The 17,785-nt window shown below is 54.4% G+C and overlaps 1 protein-coding gene across 1 annotated transcript; it reads left to right on the forward strand.

Annotated features, from left to right (window-relative positions):
* Nucleotides 1-271: 271 nt before the first annotated feature.
* CDC37 (cell division cycle 37, HSP90 cochaperone) lies at nt 272-11,063 on the forward strand. The gene is made up of 8 exons (XM_034996711.1): nt 272-466; nt 5,808-6,089; nt 6,401-6,509; nt 6,619-6,734; nt 6,822-6,944; nt 7,469-7,651; nt 7,747-7,818; nt 8,882-11,063. Exons 1-8 carry the CDS (start codon nt 365-367, stop codon nt 9,035-9,037), a joined length of 1,143 nt encoding a protein of 380 aa, XP_034852602.1. The 5' UTR covers nt 272-364; the 3' UTR covers nt 9,038-11,063.
* The last annotated feature ends 6,722 nt before the right edge of the window (nt 11,064-17,785 follow it).

Consider the following 17,785-nt stretch of genomic DNA (forward strand, 5'->3'; position numbering starts at 1 on the left):
ACCCGCCCCGCCCCTCGCGGCCGCCGCAAACGCCCACCGGGGGGCAGCGGGAGATGAGGGGGGCTCGAGTTTGGAACGCCAGCCCATATACCTCCAAGGGGTGCCCAGCGGAGGCCCCGCGCCCCATGAGGCGGGGTCCTTACGGGGACTCCCGGGGGCCGGAACACGTGCGCCTGACCCTTTAAGGCAAGCCGGGTCGCCACTGCCGCCACCGCGGTTACTAGGGATATAACGTCATGCGCGGGCGGGGAACGTGCGCGCCAGGGCGGAAGCGGAAGGGGCGGGGCTCCGCAGGCCGAGTCTCCAGCGCTGCCGCCGCCAGAGTCGGACCCGGAGCCGGAGCGGGCTGAGCCGCCGAGGCAAGATGGTGGACTACAGCGTGTGGGACCACATCGAGGTGTCTGACGATGAGGACGAGACGCACCCCAACATCGACACGGCCAGCCTCTTCCGCTGGCGGCACCAGGTAGAATGCGCGTGCCCATCCCCTTCCCCCCACCCCCACCCCCGCCCGGGACTCCGCTCCAGAGTTCTGACCCCGGTGCTGCCAGGGACCCCACATTGACACCTGGGATTCCCAACGCATAGTCTGGACTTACAGTATCGCGTGAGGGGTTCCTCGATTCAACTCCAGAGCGCAGAACTGCCAGGGCGCTGCGTCCCTACCAGAGATCCCGGGCCTCCCCTCCGATCTCTGCATGGAACTCCCAGTTGACCCCTAGGGCACCTTTTTCCGCGTCTAAGCTGCTAAGTAAGCTTTGGGGGTGTTCCCTCAATCCCTTCTGGGACCTTCCACTTACACGCAGAACTCTGCCTCAGAGTCTGGGCCCTGATCTGTTCTGGGAGACGTTTCTGATCTTGGATATACCATCCGCCACTCCCCAAATCCTAGAGTCCTCAGTACTTTGAATTTATTCTGAGATCTTCCTCCCTAGTTCTTGACAGGGATTCCTATTCAGATCCAGAGATCTGGCTTCTTCTCCCAACAGAACAAGGAACTCTGTCCTCCCCTGAGATTTCTGTTTCTGGCTTGGGAGTCCAACCCACACCGGGGACCCCTTCCCTAGCATGTAGACCGGTGCTCCACCAGGGCCTTAATTCTCACTCAGGACTGGAGTTTTGGAACCCATTTTCTCTCCAGACCAAACCACCGGTTCGACCCTGATGGAGCCTTCCAATTCCAGCCACTCGTTAGCGTCCCCTACTGTGGACCCCATTTCCCATTATACCAGGAAACCCTACCCTGCAGGGCTTCCGGCCTGTCTAGAGCCCCTGCCCCTCCTCGGTATTGCAGGCCAGGCACCACCCACCCCCAGCAGTTTCCTGTAGGAGCCTCTGGCAGCCTTGGAAGGCCTTATACCAACTCCAGTCCAGCACCCAAACCCACCCGGCCTTCATCCTGACCCCAGCTCAGTCTGCTGCTCTCAGACACCCAGACTGTCCCTGCTCTCACTAGGGACCCTCCCAGTTTGATTCCAGATTTACTGCCCCTTCTGTTACCTGTTTGCCCCCAAATCTGGATCCCAGAATCCTGTCTGGGTGTCCTCCAGCCTTTCTCCCTGCCCAGCAGTGCTCACAGGCCAGCAGAAGAGCTCATAAGTCCTAACACTCTAACCTCTTGCTCCCCCAAATCAGAGCTCCTACACCCACATACTTGTGTATGTTGTACTCTCCCACTGAGGGTGAGCTCTCTCACAGAACCTTCCAGTTAGGAATTCCTCACCCCACCCTCGCCTATGGCAACTCCCAGTCATTTATCCAGAACCTCCTAGAAGGGCCCTTCCCCGGTCCTGTGTTGTCTAGTCCCTACATCTGGTCTCCAGTCCCATTTCCAACCCTTAACCCTAAAGCAGTAATCTCTTGGGTAGCGTACCTGCCAGGCAAGCCACTGAGTGTAAGAAGAAAGTTCTAGCACTTCCATTTCTTGCTGTGTGTAACATTTTATTATGAAATGCTTGAGACCTGCGCAGAGCTCTAAAAAGACTATTCTCGGGAACACCTACTTTTCTCACATAAAGAGGTTAATTTATACAGCTGTATGGAGAACATTTTGGTCCTGCTGGGTGGGAAGCCAGCGCCCTGTCTCCTGCAGAGTCCTCCCTGCCACGCCTTCTTCCCTCCTGGCACAGGACCCTTTCCTGTCCTGCTGAGGACCCTGGAGCTGTAGTGGAGCCTAGTGAGGGTGGGGGTGGGGGAGGGAAGATAAGCATCTCCAGCACCAGCTTCGGTTCGGCAAGCCTGGGTTCTAATCCCAGCCCTACCACTTACTGCTTTTACTTTCCCTGCCCCTAGAGACCATCCTGAGAATGAAACGAGATTAGGCCCGACAAGAACTTGGCTCAGGGCCTGGGAGGGAGTAAGCATATGGGAGCGGGAGGTGGGATTAGTAAGAAGGAGCCTGGTGAGCTTCTGAGCACAGGCCTGCACACCTAGGTTCCAGTCCTGGCTCTGGAATCACTGACTTAATGGATGACCTCCGGCGACTCGTTTGATCTCTTGGTGCCTCAGTTTCCCCAGCTGGGAATATTAAGGGTATCCACCTGATCGGGTTCTTATGAGGGGTTATCTTATTTATTTAATGTGTGTGATGTCTTTGGGATAGATAGCATCTGGCACGTGATAAGCTCTCTGTAAACTTTAGTTGTTATCATCATTGTTATTATTCAGGTAATCTGTGCTCCTGGGAAAGAAAAATTCCGGAAGCACCAGAAAGAGACAAGGGAGTCTCCCAGCCCCCTGCTCCCTTGTCCTGATAGAGCTGCTGTTACTGGTTTCTTGTGATTTCTTTATCGAACTGGATGGCACTGAGGTTCTGGGAGCCTCAGGGTTTCTTTCTTTCTTTTTCTTTTTTAAGGTTTTATTTATTTGACAGAGAGAGACACAGCGAGAGAGGGAACACAAGCAGGGGGAGTGGGAGAGGGAGAAGCAGGCTTCCCGCTGAGCAGGGAGCCTGATGCGGGGCTCGATCCCAGGACCCTGGGATCATGACCTGAGCCGAAGGCAGACGCTTAACGACTGAGCCACCCAGGTGCCCCGAGCCTCAGGTTTTCTATCTGTAAGGCAGGGGGGTGGGGACACCTGCAGACCCCCCGCTCCCTGCCGAGGCGTCTGCTCAAGCCACCCCTCCCAGAGGTGTAAAGCCCGAGCCGGGCAGGCTCTGGGAGCCTTTATTTAGCTTTAGTCTCCCTGGCGGCCACTCAGAGGACACTGGAAAGAGCTGGGTGGCCGCCCAGCAGGAACCAGCAGGGTGGTAGGTTCCTGCTGCCCCCTGAGGCCAGTGATAATGCCAACCCCAGAGAGTCCCTCACAAGGCAGCAGGGAGCCTCCGGGGCAACACAGGCCCATCGTGGAGAATGGGAAGTGGCAGGGCCCAGGGCCTCTTTCTCTTGTCTCTCCACGAGGCAAAGGCCTTCTTGACCTTTATCCACATGGGCAAAGTGAGACTCGCGATTGACTATAGCAGTCCTGTGGGGCGTGAGTGAAGACTCCAGGTTTCCCAATTCCCACCCACCGCGGGCCTGGCTCTGTGCTGGAACCTGGAGATAACGGCCTCAGAGAAGGCCCAGAAGTGAGTTGGGAGACCATTCTGGGTGGCAGTGGCCATGACGATGGTGATAACAGTGGAACACGTTTGGTACTGAGTACTGGGTTGCAAGCCGTTTCCTGGGAGTAACTCCTGAGGCCCCATTTCCCAAAGAGGAACGCCGAGGCTTGGGAGAGTTTTAAGTGTTTTAGCCAAGGTCATGTTGCCAGTAAATGGTGGAGCTGGGTGACGTGACCGTGCAGTAACAACCGCTCCCAGTTATTGAGCATTTACTCTGGGCTGGAAATCGATCTAAACACCTGAAGTACATTTTCTTGTTTGAGCCCCAGAATGGTCCCCAGAGAGAGAGAGATTGTCCCCTTGGATGGTAATGGCAGTCGCCAGCACAGGAATGGGGCTTGCTGAGCGCCCAGCACGGCTCTGGACTGTTGACTTCAACTTCTCATCTCCTTTGCTTCTCCTGGTGCCACCCTGTGAGGTTGGTGTGGTGGTCGCCTTTGACAGATGAGGAAACGGAGGTCCCTAGAGGTTAGGGGATTGACCCAAGGACACCCAGCCTTTACTCGGGTGGCCCTGGATTATGACCCCACATTTGGGGCCCTGAGGTTGTCCTCCAGCATCTTAGCATGTTACCTGGGGATCATGCAGGGGCCTTTGGAGGACAGTGATGCGGCATGGGGGCTCTTGGGGGAGGCTCTGTTGAAGCTGAGACCTGGGGACAAAGTAGGTGGAGCGAGGGGAAGAGAGTTCCAGGTGGAAGGAACAGCCTGTGCAGAGGCCACGAGTCAAGAGCGAGCTGGTGCATTTGGGGAACCATGAGGGCTAGCATCTGCCTAGGACCCAGAGTTGGGAGAGGAGAGTGGGACCCAGGTCCTCATGGGGCCTTGGTGCCATCTGGGCAGCTTGGGGCAAGGGTCAGGGTTCCCGTCTGAACCCAGACACTCCAGGTTGGGGTGGCAGAGAGGGCTGCAGACAGATGTGGATATTTCAAAGACTGGCAGCTTCTGAGTCTAGCTTGGGGGAGCAGCAATGGAAAGTGGTGGCACCTCTCAGGACTCAGCCAGTGGCTCTGGATTGAGCAGGCACTGCTGAGAGCCAGGGGAGGTGATGGAGCCAAGCAGGGCTGGAGAGCAGACCGGGCCGTGCCATGTGAGGTGGGGTCCAGTGGGGACCTAAGCGAGAGGGGGAATGAGAAGGGGCACCATCTGAGCTGGGGATGCAGCAGAAGAGGAGGTCTGGGGAGCAACAGCTGGGGGAGGGGGGACAGGAGGCTGGTGGGCACCGAGCTAAGGCTCGAGGAGGTGTGCCGGCCTGGAGACAGAGCTGAAGGGGCCTCGGGAGTGGTCCAGGAGCAGTGCTCTGGGTGGAGCGAGTTGGAGAGACATCTAGAAGTGAAAGTAGTCAGGACTGGGTAGCAGAGAGGGAGGGAAAATCAGGGCCAGTGAGCAGGCCTCAGCTAGGGGCAGAGGTGGCTCGAGGAGGTTGCTGGGCAGGGAAGGGCACCCGAGTGTCACTGAGGGCAGCTCCAGGGAGGAGGGGGAGCCTGAGACCCCCATCCAGTATTTCATCAGTTTATTCATCCAACAAGTGTTTCCTGAGTCTTTACTGTGTGCTTGTGTGTGAGACACAAGAGTGAGCAGATCCCCACCTCCATGGAGCCAGTATCCTGGGAGGGGGACACATGGAAAACACAGTAAGTAATTGTCACCAGATGTTAGCAGGTAATGAGTGCTGAGGAGGAAGGTGACACAAGACAAGAGTAAGGGGAGGTTGCCATCTTCAGCACGGTGGTCGGGAAGGGCTTCATCTGTAAAGTGACAGTTGAGCCAAGATGGTTAGGATGCGAGGGAGTAAGTGGTATGGGGGGGCGGAAAATCTGGAGGGAGAGCTTTCCAGGCTGCAGAAACAGCCAGTGCAAAGGCCCTGAGGTTGGCAGTGGGTTCAAGAAAAGGTGAGGCGGCCAGTGTGACTGGAGGGAGGGGGGCAGATCCGCAGGGCCTTGTGGGTCATGGATAGGACTTAGGCTTTTGCTGAGTGTTGTGGATGCCAAGGAGGGTTCTGGTTCTGAGCGGGCAGGCCGGGGTGGGGGTGAAGTGTGCCCAGACTCAGGCGTGCACAGGTATACTGGTGGGGGTGGAAGCCGGGGGTTGGGCCACCAAGGGTGGTGCAGACATTCCCTGGGGCCGTCCCAGGTGCAGTGGGTGGGAGCCCCGGGTGGGGCCCGGCGGAGGCCCACGGCCTGAAGGGCTGTGTCTGCCCCCAGGCCCGGGTGGAGCGCATGGAGCAGTTCCAGAAGGAGAAGGAGGAGCTGGACCGGGGCTGCCGCGAGTGCAGGCGCAAGGTGGCTGAGTGCCAGCGGAAGCTGAAGGAGCTGGAGGTGGCCGAGGGCGAGGGCAGCAAGCTGGAGCTGGAGCGGCTGCAGGCCGAGGCTCAGCAGCTGCGCAAGGAGGAGCGGAGCTGGGAGCAGAAACTGGAGGAGATGCGCAAGAAGGAGAAGAGCATGCCCTGGAATGTGGACACGCTCAGCAAGGATGGCTTCAGCAAGGTGCGGGGGGTGCTTGGTGGTGAGACAGGTGCGGGGTTGGGGGGGAAGGCCTCTTCAGGTCAAGGGGTGGAGGAACAGGTATGTGGGGCCAGGTGGACGAAACACCCCACTGGTACCCCCCTCTGATCTGCCCGAAGGCCCTAGTCCGAGGCCACATGTGCCACACCCACGCTCCTGCCACACTGATGCTCATGACACCGTCACCACCTCCGCCGTGGAAGGGATGGGCACTGCGGCCTCGGCCCACGAGGCCGTGCCGGACGCGCCCTGCGGCCTCGCCCCAGCCCACTCCCCCTCTCGCCCCATCACAGAGCATGGTCAATACCAAGCCAGAGCAGGCGGAGGAGGAGTCGGAGGAGGTGAGGGAGCAGAAACACAAAACCTTCGTGGAGAAGTACGAGAAACAGATCAAGCACTTCGGTGAGCTGGGCACCGGTTGGAGGGGACCCACCGGGGGGCGGGGTGCATAGGACAGGGGCTGGCCCTCTGCCTCCAGGGCCCTTCAGCACTTTGCCGACACCTTCTGTAGGCATGCTCCGCCGCTGGGACGACAGCCAGAAGTATCTATCAGACAATGTCCATCTGGTGTGTGAGGAGACGGCCAACTACCTAGTCATCTGGTGCATTGACCTAGAGGTGGAGGAGGTGAGTGGAGCCTGCCCTGGGACTGGGGAAGAGTCCTTCCCTGAGGCCGCCACTTGGTGACATCCTGCCTATATTCTCTCTGGGCAGAAATGCGCACTCATGGAGCAGGTGGCCCACCAGACCATTGTCATGCAGTTCATCCTGGAGCTGGCCAAGAGCCTGAAGGTGGATCCCCGGGCCTGCTTCCGGCAGTTCTTCACTAAGATCAAGGTAGCATCCTTGAGGAGCCTGGGTGGGGTGGGGTGTGGCTCTCTCCAGGGCACCAGCCTCTGTCTACAGGAGGGGTGGACACATGTCCACTCAGACTCACGGCCGTGGGATCAGAGCCTGCTCTATCAGGGGAGGGCAGAGACGTGGAAGGGCCAGTGGCCGGCCCCCATACAGAGTTTAAGAGACACGGGTGAGGAACAGAGTCCAGGACACCTCGGGGTTCCTCCGCTGAGCACCTGGAAGAACAGAGCTCCCCGTGCTGAGGTCGGGGACACTGAGGGCAGGGCAGCCTGTGCGGAGCGATCCAGACAGAACTCAAGTGAGGCGTGTTGCGTGTGGGGTACCTGCAGGCCCCTGCAGGCACATGTGGAAGAGGGGAGCGTGGCCGGCCTGTGGTTTGGGTCGGGGGTGGGCAGGCAGGCAGGCAGGTGATCCGTCAGCAGGGAGGCGACAGCGTCTGCCGGTCTGCGGCGGGCCGGTCCTGGGGCCGGCCCAGTGACTGTCTCTCGGCCCCGACCCTCCAGACAGCCGACCGCCAGTACATGGAGGGCTTCAACGATGAGCTCGAGGCGTTCAAGGAGCGCGTGCGGGGCCGCGCCAAGCTGCGCATCGAGAAGGCCATGAAGGAGTACGAGGAGGAGGAGCGCAAGAAGCGGCTGGGCCCGGGCGGCTTGGACCCCGTTGAGGTCTATGAGTCTCTCCCTGAGGTGCGGCTCTCCTGCCCCGGCAGGGGGGTGGGGCGGCGGCGGGCGGGCCCCCCTGGGGACCCAGGCTCTGACCCGCGGCCCGTCTGCACCCACAGGAGCTCCAGAAATGCTTTGACGTGAAGGACGTGCAGATGCTCCAAGATGCCATCAGCAAGATGGACCCCACGGTGAGTAACAGCGCCCCAGGCCCGCCCACCAGCCGAGCTGCGCCTCCTGAGCAGCGATATGTCCTCCTGTCCCCCTCCAGCCCTGCTCCCCACTTGGCTGGGAGAAGCGTCCCTTGTGCGCTTCACGGAAGAATAGGGGAGGCTTGCACCCACACACTGGTTTACACGTATTAAGCACCTACTGTGTGACTGCACCTAGCAGTGAACCCGGAACTTTCAGCGTGTCCCCTGCCACGGAGTGTCACCGCCCCTGTGGGCCATTTATGAGCCTAGTGGGCATACCAGGTTGGCCCCACCTTTGTCCAAGGAAGGGGTGCTCCTCCCTGGCCTTGGTTACCCCATCAAACCACAGTTTCTCTGGATACTGACTTGGAGCATGCGGGGGGGGGTGGCTGAGCTCACAGTACACATCAGCCGCGGTTGTATGTACGTGTGTATTTTAAAGTAAGCGCTATGCCCGGCGTGGGGCTTGAACCCATGACCCTGAGATCAAGAGTCCCATTCTCTACTGACTGAGCCAGCCAGGCGCCCCTAACTGTCGTTAATATTAGGAGCAGTGATCGTGCTGGTAGACAGGACCTTGTGTCTTAGGAGACCCTGGTTTGACCCCATTCCTGCTCCTTGGCTCACTGGTTGGCCACACTAGTTTCCTCATCTGTGAAATGGGTCTAGGTGCAGGACCTGGTCCAGGATTTCTAGAAGCTTCCATGAAAAAAGATACCTAGACCGAGGGTCTTCACCCTATGGTTCACAAGCTCACTGCCTGTCTTTAAAAAGTAAAAGTTTTACTGGAATGCAGCTTTATTCTGGACGTACACTATTTAAACTTCAGTTCACGTTAAGTGAAATGTAAAGTTCTGTTCTTCACCTGAACTAGCCACGTGTGAAGGAGTCGGCAGCCACATGCGGCTGGTGGCTACCATGTCGGACAATGCATATTACAGGCTACTTCCATCATTGCAGAGTGCTCTGGACAGCTCTGGTCTAGAATAAGCAGTGAGCAGGGGGATAGGCGGGCCAACTGGCGGGGGGCAGCCCGGCCTCACCACCCTTCTCCCCACAGGATGCGAAGTACCACATGCAGCGCTGCATCGACTCCGGCCTCTGGGTCCCCAACTCCAAGTCCAGCGAGGCCAAGGATGGGGAGGAGGCGGGCCCCAGGGACCCCTTGCTGGAAGCCGGCCCCAAGCCAGGCGACAAGAAGGATGTCAGCGCCTGACGCGCCCCAGCTGCTGCCCACCTGCCTGCAGGCCCCTGTGTGCCCCTTTTCAGAAAACAAAAATAGATGCCATCTCCCCAGCTCCTGGCTTCCTCCATTTTCGCTGCTCCCGCCCAGCCTGGGGCCGGGAGAAGGCCTGTCCCCACCCCCACTACCCCCACCTCCAGTGCTCATCCAGTCTCTGCTTTGAGTCAAGGGGCTTCACTGTCTGCAGGATGTTACCCCCCCCCCCAATCAGCATTATGCCAAAGGCCTGGGGGTCCAGGGAGGGGCGGAGGTTGCTAGGCTGGTCCATGAGGTGGGGGGAGGGTCTCCAGCCCAGAGGCCTGCTCCAGTCACCATGGGCTCTGTTTTCACTGTTCATCTGCTGTCGAGACTTCTATATGGTAAACAGCAATGATCTTCCAATAAAGGATTTCAGATGCTCAGGGGGGCGTCTCGAGGGCTGTTGACACAGCTCTTCTCTTGGAGTGGGAGGGAAACCCAGTGAGTGTTGGTGGCCTGGCCTGTGATGCTTCAGGCTTTATTCTCGAGCTGTCTGGGCAGCTCCCTCTATTACGATTCTAGGTTCTTGCATGTGCTATTCCACTGCCTAGAACATTCTTCCCCAGGATTCCTTTACATCGGAGTTCTCGGCCCCACCCCTCCACTCTTTGGCTTGTCCCCCAAGCCTCCCTGCCACCGCCCATTCAGGAGCATCTTTCATCTCTGACCACTGCCCTTTGCGTCCATGGTCTCCACCCTGGTCCAGATCCCCATCCCCTCTGGCCCGCAGCCCGCCCCAACCTCTTCCCCGTTTCCCCCCTTCCCCATCAGACCCCAATAGGCAGTAACCAGAGGGTAGTCATGAACACGTGAGTCAAGACAAATCCCTCCCTGAGCATAAGCCCAAAGTCTTTGCTCTGGGTAGCTCACAAAGGCCTGCACCATCTGCGCGGGTCTCTCTGTGTCCTCCCCTCTGCTCGCCCTCTCTCCCGCTCCCTCCTTGCGGGTCCTTGAGCACTTTAAATTTCTCTCTATCAATGTGACCTTGGGCAGCTTACTCAGCCTCCACGTACCTCCCCCTCCACTGCACAATGAGTAATGTTAGTGCCTTTCTCCTGGGGGTAGTGCTAAAATGAGATCATGCCACAGGCAAGCAGGGTGCCTGGCACTTAGATGCCCAAAATGTGGGCCTTGGCGTGTGCCTGTCTCTCTCCCCGAACACCCTTCCTGCAGCCCTTGTGGGGCTCCTTTAAAAAGTAATAATTGGGCCACAGGAAAGGGCCTAAAGAATAGTATGATGAACAGGGACATCAGTTTAGGATGAAACCAAGCAGCAAGGCCCTCTGCCTGCCCCTTCCAGGGTGCCTACCCCACCCCTGGCAGCTGCTTGTCCTCAGGCCAGAGCTCAGTGCCACCTCTTCCCTGGGGCCGTCGGCCCACCTGAGTTGCCCCTCACACCGGGCCGGGCGGCTTGCCTCACCTGCCATGTGCCAAGCTTTGCCGACCTGTATGCTGTCTTCTCCCTCATGCTGTTGAGCACCACCAGGGCACAAACAGTCTTCCGTGGTCCTGAGGTACTCACAGTACCCTGGAGGGGCCCTGGCCCTTGGGGGGCACTCAGTAAACCTCTACTAAAGCAAAGAGCACCTAGATGCTGTTGTGTGCAGGCTGATGGCCGCCAGGGGGCACTGGTGAGCTGCAGCCCCTGCTGGCATCCCCTAAAGGTTTTATACGGTGGGAATGGCAGGCGCGGATCTGCAGGATCTGCAGGACTTGGGGAGGAGGAAGGCATCTTAAGGCCCTGGGTAAACCTCGCCCATCCAGGATCTGTCCAGGATTGGCAACTTCATTATTTACTGTGAAAACTTTCAAAGATGGAATCCATATTACTGGTTTTTCCTTTTGCCTCAGGCTCTAATATAACTCAGTACTGTTATGGATTCTCTACTTAAAATTTCAGTATTTTGTTCATGGGTGGTTTTTTTTTCCACATTGTGCTTTTTAAAAAATATTGCATTAAAGTATTTATCTTGGTTACTGAGCTTTTTGGCGCCCTCTTTGCTTTCATGCCTCACCTCCCTCACCCTAGTGTGGGCTCTCCTAAGACAGAGGATTTAAAACATCAAATGCTATTAAGAGACACTCGGGGGGGACTAGCTCTGTCTCTGCTCATCCTCCACCCAAGCGGTTCCCTGCCCCCAATCACAGGAGCCCATGGGAACCCACTGTCCACACTTTCTTCTGACTCTATCCAAGGTTTCTTTTTGTAAAATTGTGTTATTTTATTTTTTTAAATTGAATGCGTTCTTATCCCCTCTCCTCTCCTTTACCTAAAACATACCACGTTCCACATTCTGAAATGCATCTTGCTTTTTTCACCGAACAATATGACCTGCAGGCCCTCCTTTATCAGTCCATCAGCACTTCCTCATTCTATCCTGTGTGGGAATCTCCACGGTGTGCCTATCTCAGCGTTGGTTTCATTCGGAGGTTTCCCAGTCTCTCTTTTTACAAACAAGAAATACCCTTGTGCACCATTTCCCATGAGCACAGGCATCCTACCTGTAGGAAAAATTCCCAGAAGCAGGATTGCTGGGTCTCAAGTGAGAAACAGAATTCAACTCAAAAGGGTTTCACAGAACAAACTGTAATGAAAGGATTGATGTCAGGGATGTGAGCCGGGTTGGAGAACCAACAGATGTATGTCGAATGTATTTGTCTTCTGCAGCTGCCGTAACAAACTTAGTGCCTCCAACACAAATTTATTGTCTTCCAATTCTGCAGCTCAGAAGCCTGACACTAGTCTCACTGGGATAAAATCAGGACATTGGCAGAGCTGCGATCCTTCTGGAAGCTCAGGGTGGGATCTATTTCCTTGCCTTGCCCAGCTTCTAGAAGCTGCTCACATTCCTTGGCTCCCGGCCCTTCCTCCATCTTCAAAGGTGGCGAAGATAAGTCAGGCCCTCATATCCCATCACTCTGACTTCTTTTTCTGCCTCCCCTTTCCACTTTTTATAAATTAAGATTTTAAATTTTATTTATTTGAGAGAGAGAGCGGGAAGAGGGGCAGAGGGAGAGGGACAGAGAGAATCTGAAGCAGACTCCACACTGAGCGTGAGCTTGACACAGGGCTCAATCTCACGATCACAATCTGAACCAAAACCGAGTCAGTCGCTCAACTGACTGAGCCACCCAGGTGCCCCCCCCTTCCACTTTTAAAGATTCTTGTGATTACCTTGAGCCCAACAGGATAATCTTCTTACCTTAAGGCCAACTGATTAGCAACCTCAATTTCCATCTGCAATTTTACTTACTTATTGTGTTTTTTTTTAAAGAAGTGGCACTTTTTTTTTTTTTTAATTTTATTCATGAGAGACAGAGAGAGAGACAGAGGCAGCGGGAGAAGCAGGCTCCCCGTGGAGCAGGGAGCCCGATGCGGGACTCGATCCCAGGACCCTGGGATCATGACCTGAGCCGAAGGCAGACGCTTAACCGACTGAGCCACCCAGGCGTCCCTTACTTACTTATTTTTTAAAAGATTTTTATTTATTTGTCAGAGAGAGCGAGAGAGAGCACGTGCGCACATGAGCGGGGGGAGGGGCAGAGGGAGATGCAGGCTCCGCGCTGAGCAAAGAGCCCCATGTGGGACTAGATCCCAGGACCCTGGGATCATGACCTGAGCCGAAGGCAGATATTTAACCAACTGAGCCACCCAGGTATGCCTCCATCTGCGAGTTTAATTCTCCCTTTTTATGTGTCTCCCTAACGAAGCATAACATATTCACAGATTCCAGGGATTAGTCCCTACATGGGCATTTTTAGGGGTCTGTTACTCTGCCTGCCACAGGGAGGCACCACATCCAGGGCTCAGGTGCTTGGACAGGAAACAGAATGAGCAGAACTCATTGAGATCTGGAGCCATGAAGAAGGCACTCCTTGCAGAATATGTGGTTGCAGAGATATAGCCACTGCCCGCCCCACACTGTGGCCAGCAGGGAGGGAGTAGGGGAATAGATATCCCTCCTTGGTCTCCCACTTCTGGTCTCTAGCCGGGCTTCCCCGTCGGCAGAACCCACCCGAAGCCAGGGATGTGGAAGCTGGGTGAAGCACTTTCATTTCTTGTGGCCATAGGAGGAAGCCCTCAGTCACAGCTGCTCATAGGCAACAAATATCCTGGGTGCTGGGGATAGAGCCTAGAACAAGTTACTCCAGCCTCCCATACCCCTTACCTGGCCAACTTCTTCCCTCCCTACCACTTACCACCTCCCAACATATCATAAAACCCACTTATCAGTATTTATCTGGTTTATGTCCACTCCCCAGAGGCAGGGATTCCTGTGCTTTGTTCATGGCTAAATCGTCAGATCCTAGAGCACAGCACAGAGTAGGCGCTCCGTAAGTGTGTGTTTTTAAATTGCAGTAAAATGTACAGGCCATAAAATTAACCATTTTAACCTTTTTTGGATGTGCGATTCAGTGGCTTTAAGTACAAGAAATTGTTCTCGTTAAACATTTAACCCCTCATTCACAAAATATCTGTAATTTTGTGACTGGCTTATTTCAACTAGCATAATGTTTTCAAGGTTCATCTGTGGTGTAGTGTGTATCAATTTCATTCCATTTTAGAGTTGAATAGTATTCCATTGTAGGATACACCATATTTTGTTTACCATTCATCCATCACTTGAATTGCTTCCACTTCTCTGTTACTGTGAATAATACTGCTGTGAACATGGGTGTGCAAATATCTCTTTGAGTCCTGCTTTCTTTTGCATATACACCCAGATATGGAATTGCTGGATTACATGGTAATTCTACATTTACCATTAGGAACCACGAAACCATAAACATATTATGAATTCAGTAATTCATTGTCAAGGGCCCATAAGCAGAGTAAGAACTTGCCTTCAAAATCCTTTTCTGCCTTTTCAATTCAGAACCATGTGAATGAATGAATTATTAAAATAAGTAATTCTTTTATTTTTATGTTTATTTTATTTTTTTTAAGGATTTTATTTATTTATTTGACAGAGAGAGACACAGCAAGAGAGGGAACACAAGCAGGGGGAGTGGGAGAGGGAGAAGCAGGCTTCCCGCGGAGCAGGGAGCCCGATGCGGGGATCGATCCCAGGACCCTGGGATCATGACCCGAGCCGAAGGTAGACGCTTAATGACTGAGCCACCCAGGCACCCCCCCAAAAATAAGTAATTCTTTTAAAAAAAGAATGACAGTATAAGAATGTTTCTTGGCACCACTTGGAAACCACATAACTGTCCATCCATGGGAGAAGAGACATAAATTGTAGCCTATTTTTTTTAAAGAATTTTATTTATTTGAGAGAATGAGAGAGAGAGCAGAGAGGGGGGAGGGTCAGAGGGAGAAGCAGACTCCCTGCTGAGCAGGGAACCTGATGTGGGACTCGATCCCAGGACCCTGGGATCATGACCTGAGCCGAAGGCAGTCACTTACCCAACTGAGCCACCCAGGCGCCCCACCTGTAGCCTATTTTTTTTTTAATTTTATTCTTTTTATTTTTTTTAATATTTAATTAATTTATTTGACAGAGAGAGACACAGCGAGAGAGGGAACACAGCAGGAGGAGTGGGAGAGGGAGAAGCAGGCTCCCCGCTGAGCAGGAAGCCCGATGCAGGGCTCGATCCCAGGACCCTGGGATCATGACCTGAGCCGAAGGCAGACGCTTAAGGATTGAGCCACTCAGGCGCCCCCGCAAAAAATTTTTAAAGACTTTATTTGAGAGAGAGAGAGTGAGAGACAGAGCATGTGCGGGGGAGGGGCAGAGAGAAAGGGAGAAGCAGACACCCCGCTGAGCAGGGAGTCAGACCTACGTGGTGCTTGATCCTGACCTGAGCCCAAGGCAGACACTTAACCGACTGAGCCAACCAGGCGCCCCAACATACTGTTTTCAATGTTCATCCATGTTGTGGCATGTGTCAGAGCTTTCATTCCTTGCTATGACTGAATACTCCATCATATGGCCATACTGAGTTTTGTTTATCCATTCACCTATAGATGGACATCTGAGTTGTTTCCACCTTTTGCCTAGCTGATGTTTTTATGTATTTCCAGCCCCTTGTTGAGTGCCTGAAATGTGTTCTAATCAAACAATTCTGCAAAATAGATCTATATGCAGGGGAAAGGAAAGATCACCAAAAACTAGCATTAAATGAAAAAGATAATAGCATTCACTCTGCACCTGGTTCCAAGATCTTACATGTATTAACTTGTTTGATGTTTCTGACACATCTTGGAGTTTGAGACTCCAATTAGCCCCATTTTGCAGAGGAAGAGACTGAGCATGAGAAGTTAAACGTCTGCCCAGGATCCCACAATGGCTGAGCTGAGATGTGAACCCAGACTTTCTGGTTCCAGCCTTTGTGTGTATAACTCCTGTTTCCTCCCAAGACCAGCAAGGAATGTCCAGTTTAAGGCTGCCCGTGGGAATTTCCTGGAGGCATGTATTCACACATGTGCTCGACAGGGTATGGCACTTCCTTGGAAGGATTCCCAGGAAACTGACCAGCCTCATTGCTGTTTTGGGGAAGGGGCTGACTGTTCCATGAGCCCTCCAATTCAAAAGAACACAAAGGGGTTTTGTTTTTAATTCACTGACTCTTGGCTTTTGCGGGGTCTGGCGGGAGCTCTGGGAGGCTCCCCCCCTGCAGGGTCAGGGGAATCCCCCAATTCTAGCTTCCTCCTGAAAACCCTCTGGGGACAGGTGGCCAATCGTCGCAGTTTGCTCAGGACTGTCCCAGTTGTAACCCCGAAAGTCCCTTGTGGGAATCTCCCTTAATCCAGGGCAAACCCCGATGGTTGGTGGGGTGACCTGGAGCCCCCCTGCTGGTCCAGTAAACTGTCTCTGATTGAGAAGTTTGCAAAGGAGGCCTTGGGCCCTGGGGGCAGGTCACTAGCCTTCCCAGCAGTCTCTGTGGTCTCTTTTTTATTCAGCTGTCAGGTGGGTGTGCTGGTCTCACTCTAAGAGAAACTGAAAGAGCTCAGCGAATTCTCAGCACATCCAGTCTGGGACACTGTGAGCTAGTATTATATTCTTATTACTGGGGTCATTAGCATCATTATTATTAGTCATGATAGTCACCTGGCACTTGCTGTCCCCCTGGGATGCTGGACACCCAGTCCCAGGCTCACCCCATGCTCTGTGGTCCAGCCTCTGGGTCCAGTGGAGGCTGCCTCACCTCACCCAGCTGGCTGTTGAGGAATCTGGCAACTTTGACTTCCTGCTACTGCACTCTGAGGGGCAGAGAGGAAGCTGAGGCCGGAAGGCCATGGTCAGCATTTCTGAAGCAAGCAGGACAGCAGCTCAGGCCCAGAGGGCTCCCTAGGCCATTCACCCCCCACCACCACCACCTTTCAGGCAGCTACTGGGGGCCAGGCATAATTCCAGGTGTGGAGAATGCAGTGGAGAACCACACAGACCCCTCCCTTGTGGAGCTGACATTCTAGAGTGGAAGACAGGCATTAAAATCACTGCTCGAAACTTCCAGTGAAATGTCAGGTTGTCATGAAGACTGCAGAAAAAAATACAGCAGGCCAAGAGACAGAAAAATGGGCTTGCTGATTTAGAGTGAGGGGATGGGTGAGAGTTTATTTCTTGGCCTGGGTAGTCGGTTTATTACTGTTGTTCTTTAAAACTGGGCCCACAGGCGAAGCCAGGGAAAGCCTTCCTTAATGCATGGTAAAGGAAAACTTTCTCTACTCACAACACTTCTGATACCCAATATGTGGGTTTTCCGCACCAAACAACTCTCCAATTTTCTGTGGACACCAACTGGGAGGAACTTGATCAGATATCAAAGGTGGGGGATGACTTTTTTTTTTTAAGATTTTATTTATTTGACAGAGAGAGAGGGGGAACACAAGCAGGAGGAGTGGGAGAGGGAGAAGCAGGCTCCCCGCCGAGCAGGGAGCAATGCTAGGCTCGATCCCAGGACGCCAGGATCATGACCCAAGCCGAAGGCAGATGCTTAACGACTGAGCCACCCAGGCGCCCCAAAGGTGGGGGATGACTTAAAAGGATTCTTTGCTCCCACCGAACCCAGCAGGCTGAAGATAGGCTCAGGCCAAGGTGGAGGGCTAGTCGAGAAGAGGGCTCAGATTAGTGTGGTCAAGGAGAGGGTCTCTGTCACCTCTCTGTGCCTCAGTTTCTTGCTCGGAGAAATGGGGATAACATAAACCCCCAGAGGACTGCTGCCAGGCTCAAATGAGATACTGCATGAAAACACTCAGTTCATAGCCTTCTCGGTAAACGACAGCGACTTGCTGCTGTCTGTTGATTAGAAGTCCGATCAGGGGCGCCTGGGTGGCTCAGTCGTTAAGCGGCTGCCTTCGGCTCAGGTCATGATCCCAGGGTCCTGGAATCGAGTCCCACATCGGGCTCCCTGCTCGGCGGGAAGCCTGCTTCTCGCTCTCCCACTCCCCCTGCTTGTGTTCCTGCTCTCGCTATCTCTCTCTCTGTCAAATAAATAAATAAAATCTTAAAAAAAAAAAAGAAGTCCGATCAGGTGGCACTTCCAAGCGGCTACTTTGACAGCCTCAGAGGAGGTGATCAGGAAGAGGATCTGAACAGGTGGCCCGGCAATGCCTCTCGCGAGTGTGTGTGTGGGGGGCGGGGGGTGGTTCTTCATCCAGCTAGGGGGAGCTGGCCAGGCGGAGATCATGGAAGGAATGGAGTCACACGCCAGGGGGTCGGACCAAAGTGAGGACAAGAGGTTTACACCACGTCCGAA

The sequence above is a fragment of the Mirounga leonina genome, unplaced genomic scaffold (genome assembly GCF_011800145.1).
Source record: "Mirounga leonina isolate KUSES-001 unplaced genomic scaffold, KU_Mleo_1.0 Mir_94, whole genome shotgun sequence".
Lineage (NCBI taxonomy): Eukaryota > Metazoa > Chordata > Mammalia > Carnivora > Phocidae > Mirounga > Mirounga leonina.

Excerpts from the sequence above, each read along its gene's own strand:
- CDC37 (XM_034996711.1), top strand. The coding sequence starts at position 365 with ATGGTGGACTACAGCGTGTGGGACCACATCGAGGTGTCTGACGATGAG. Across the intron at positions 6,090-6,400 it reads GCAAGGATGGCTTCAGCAAG|AGCATGGTCAATACCAAGCC; the intron begins GTGCGGGGGGTG and ends GCCCCATCACAG. Across the intron at positions 7,652-7,746 it reads TCTATGAGTCTCTCCCTGAG|GAGCTCCAGAAATGCTTTGA; the intron begins GTGCGGCTCTCC and ends CTGCACCCACAG.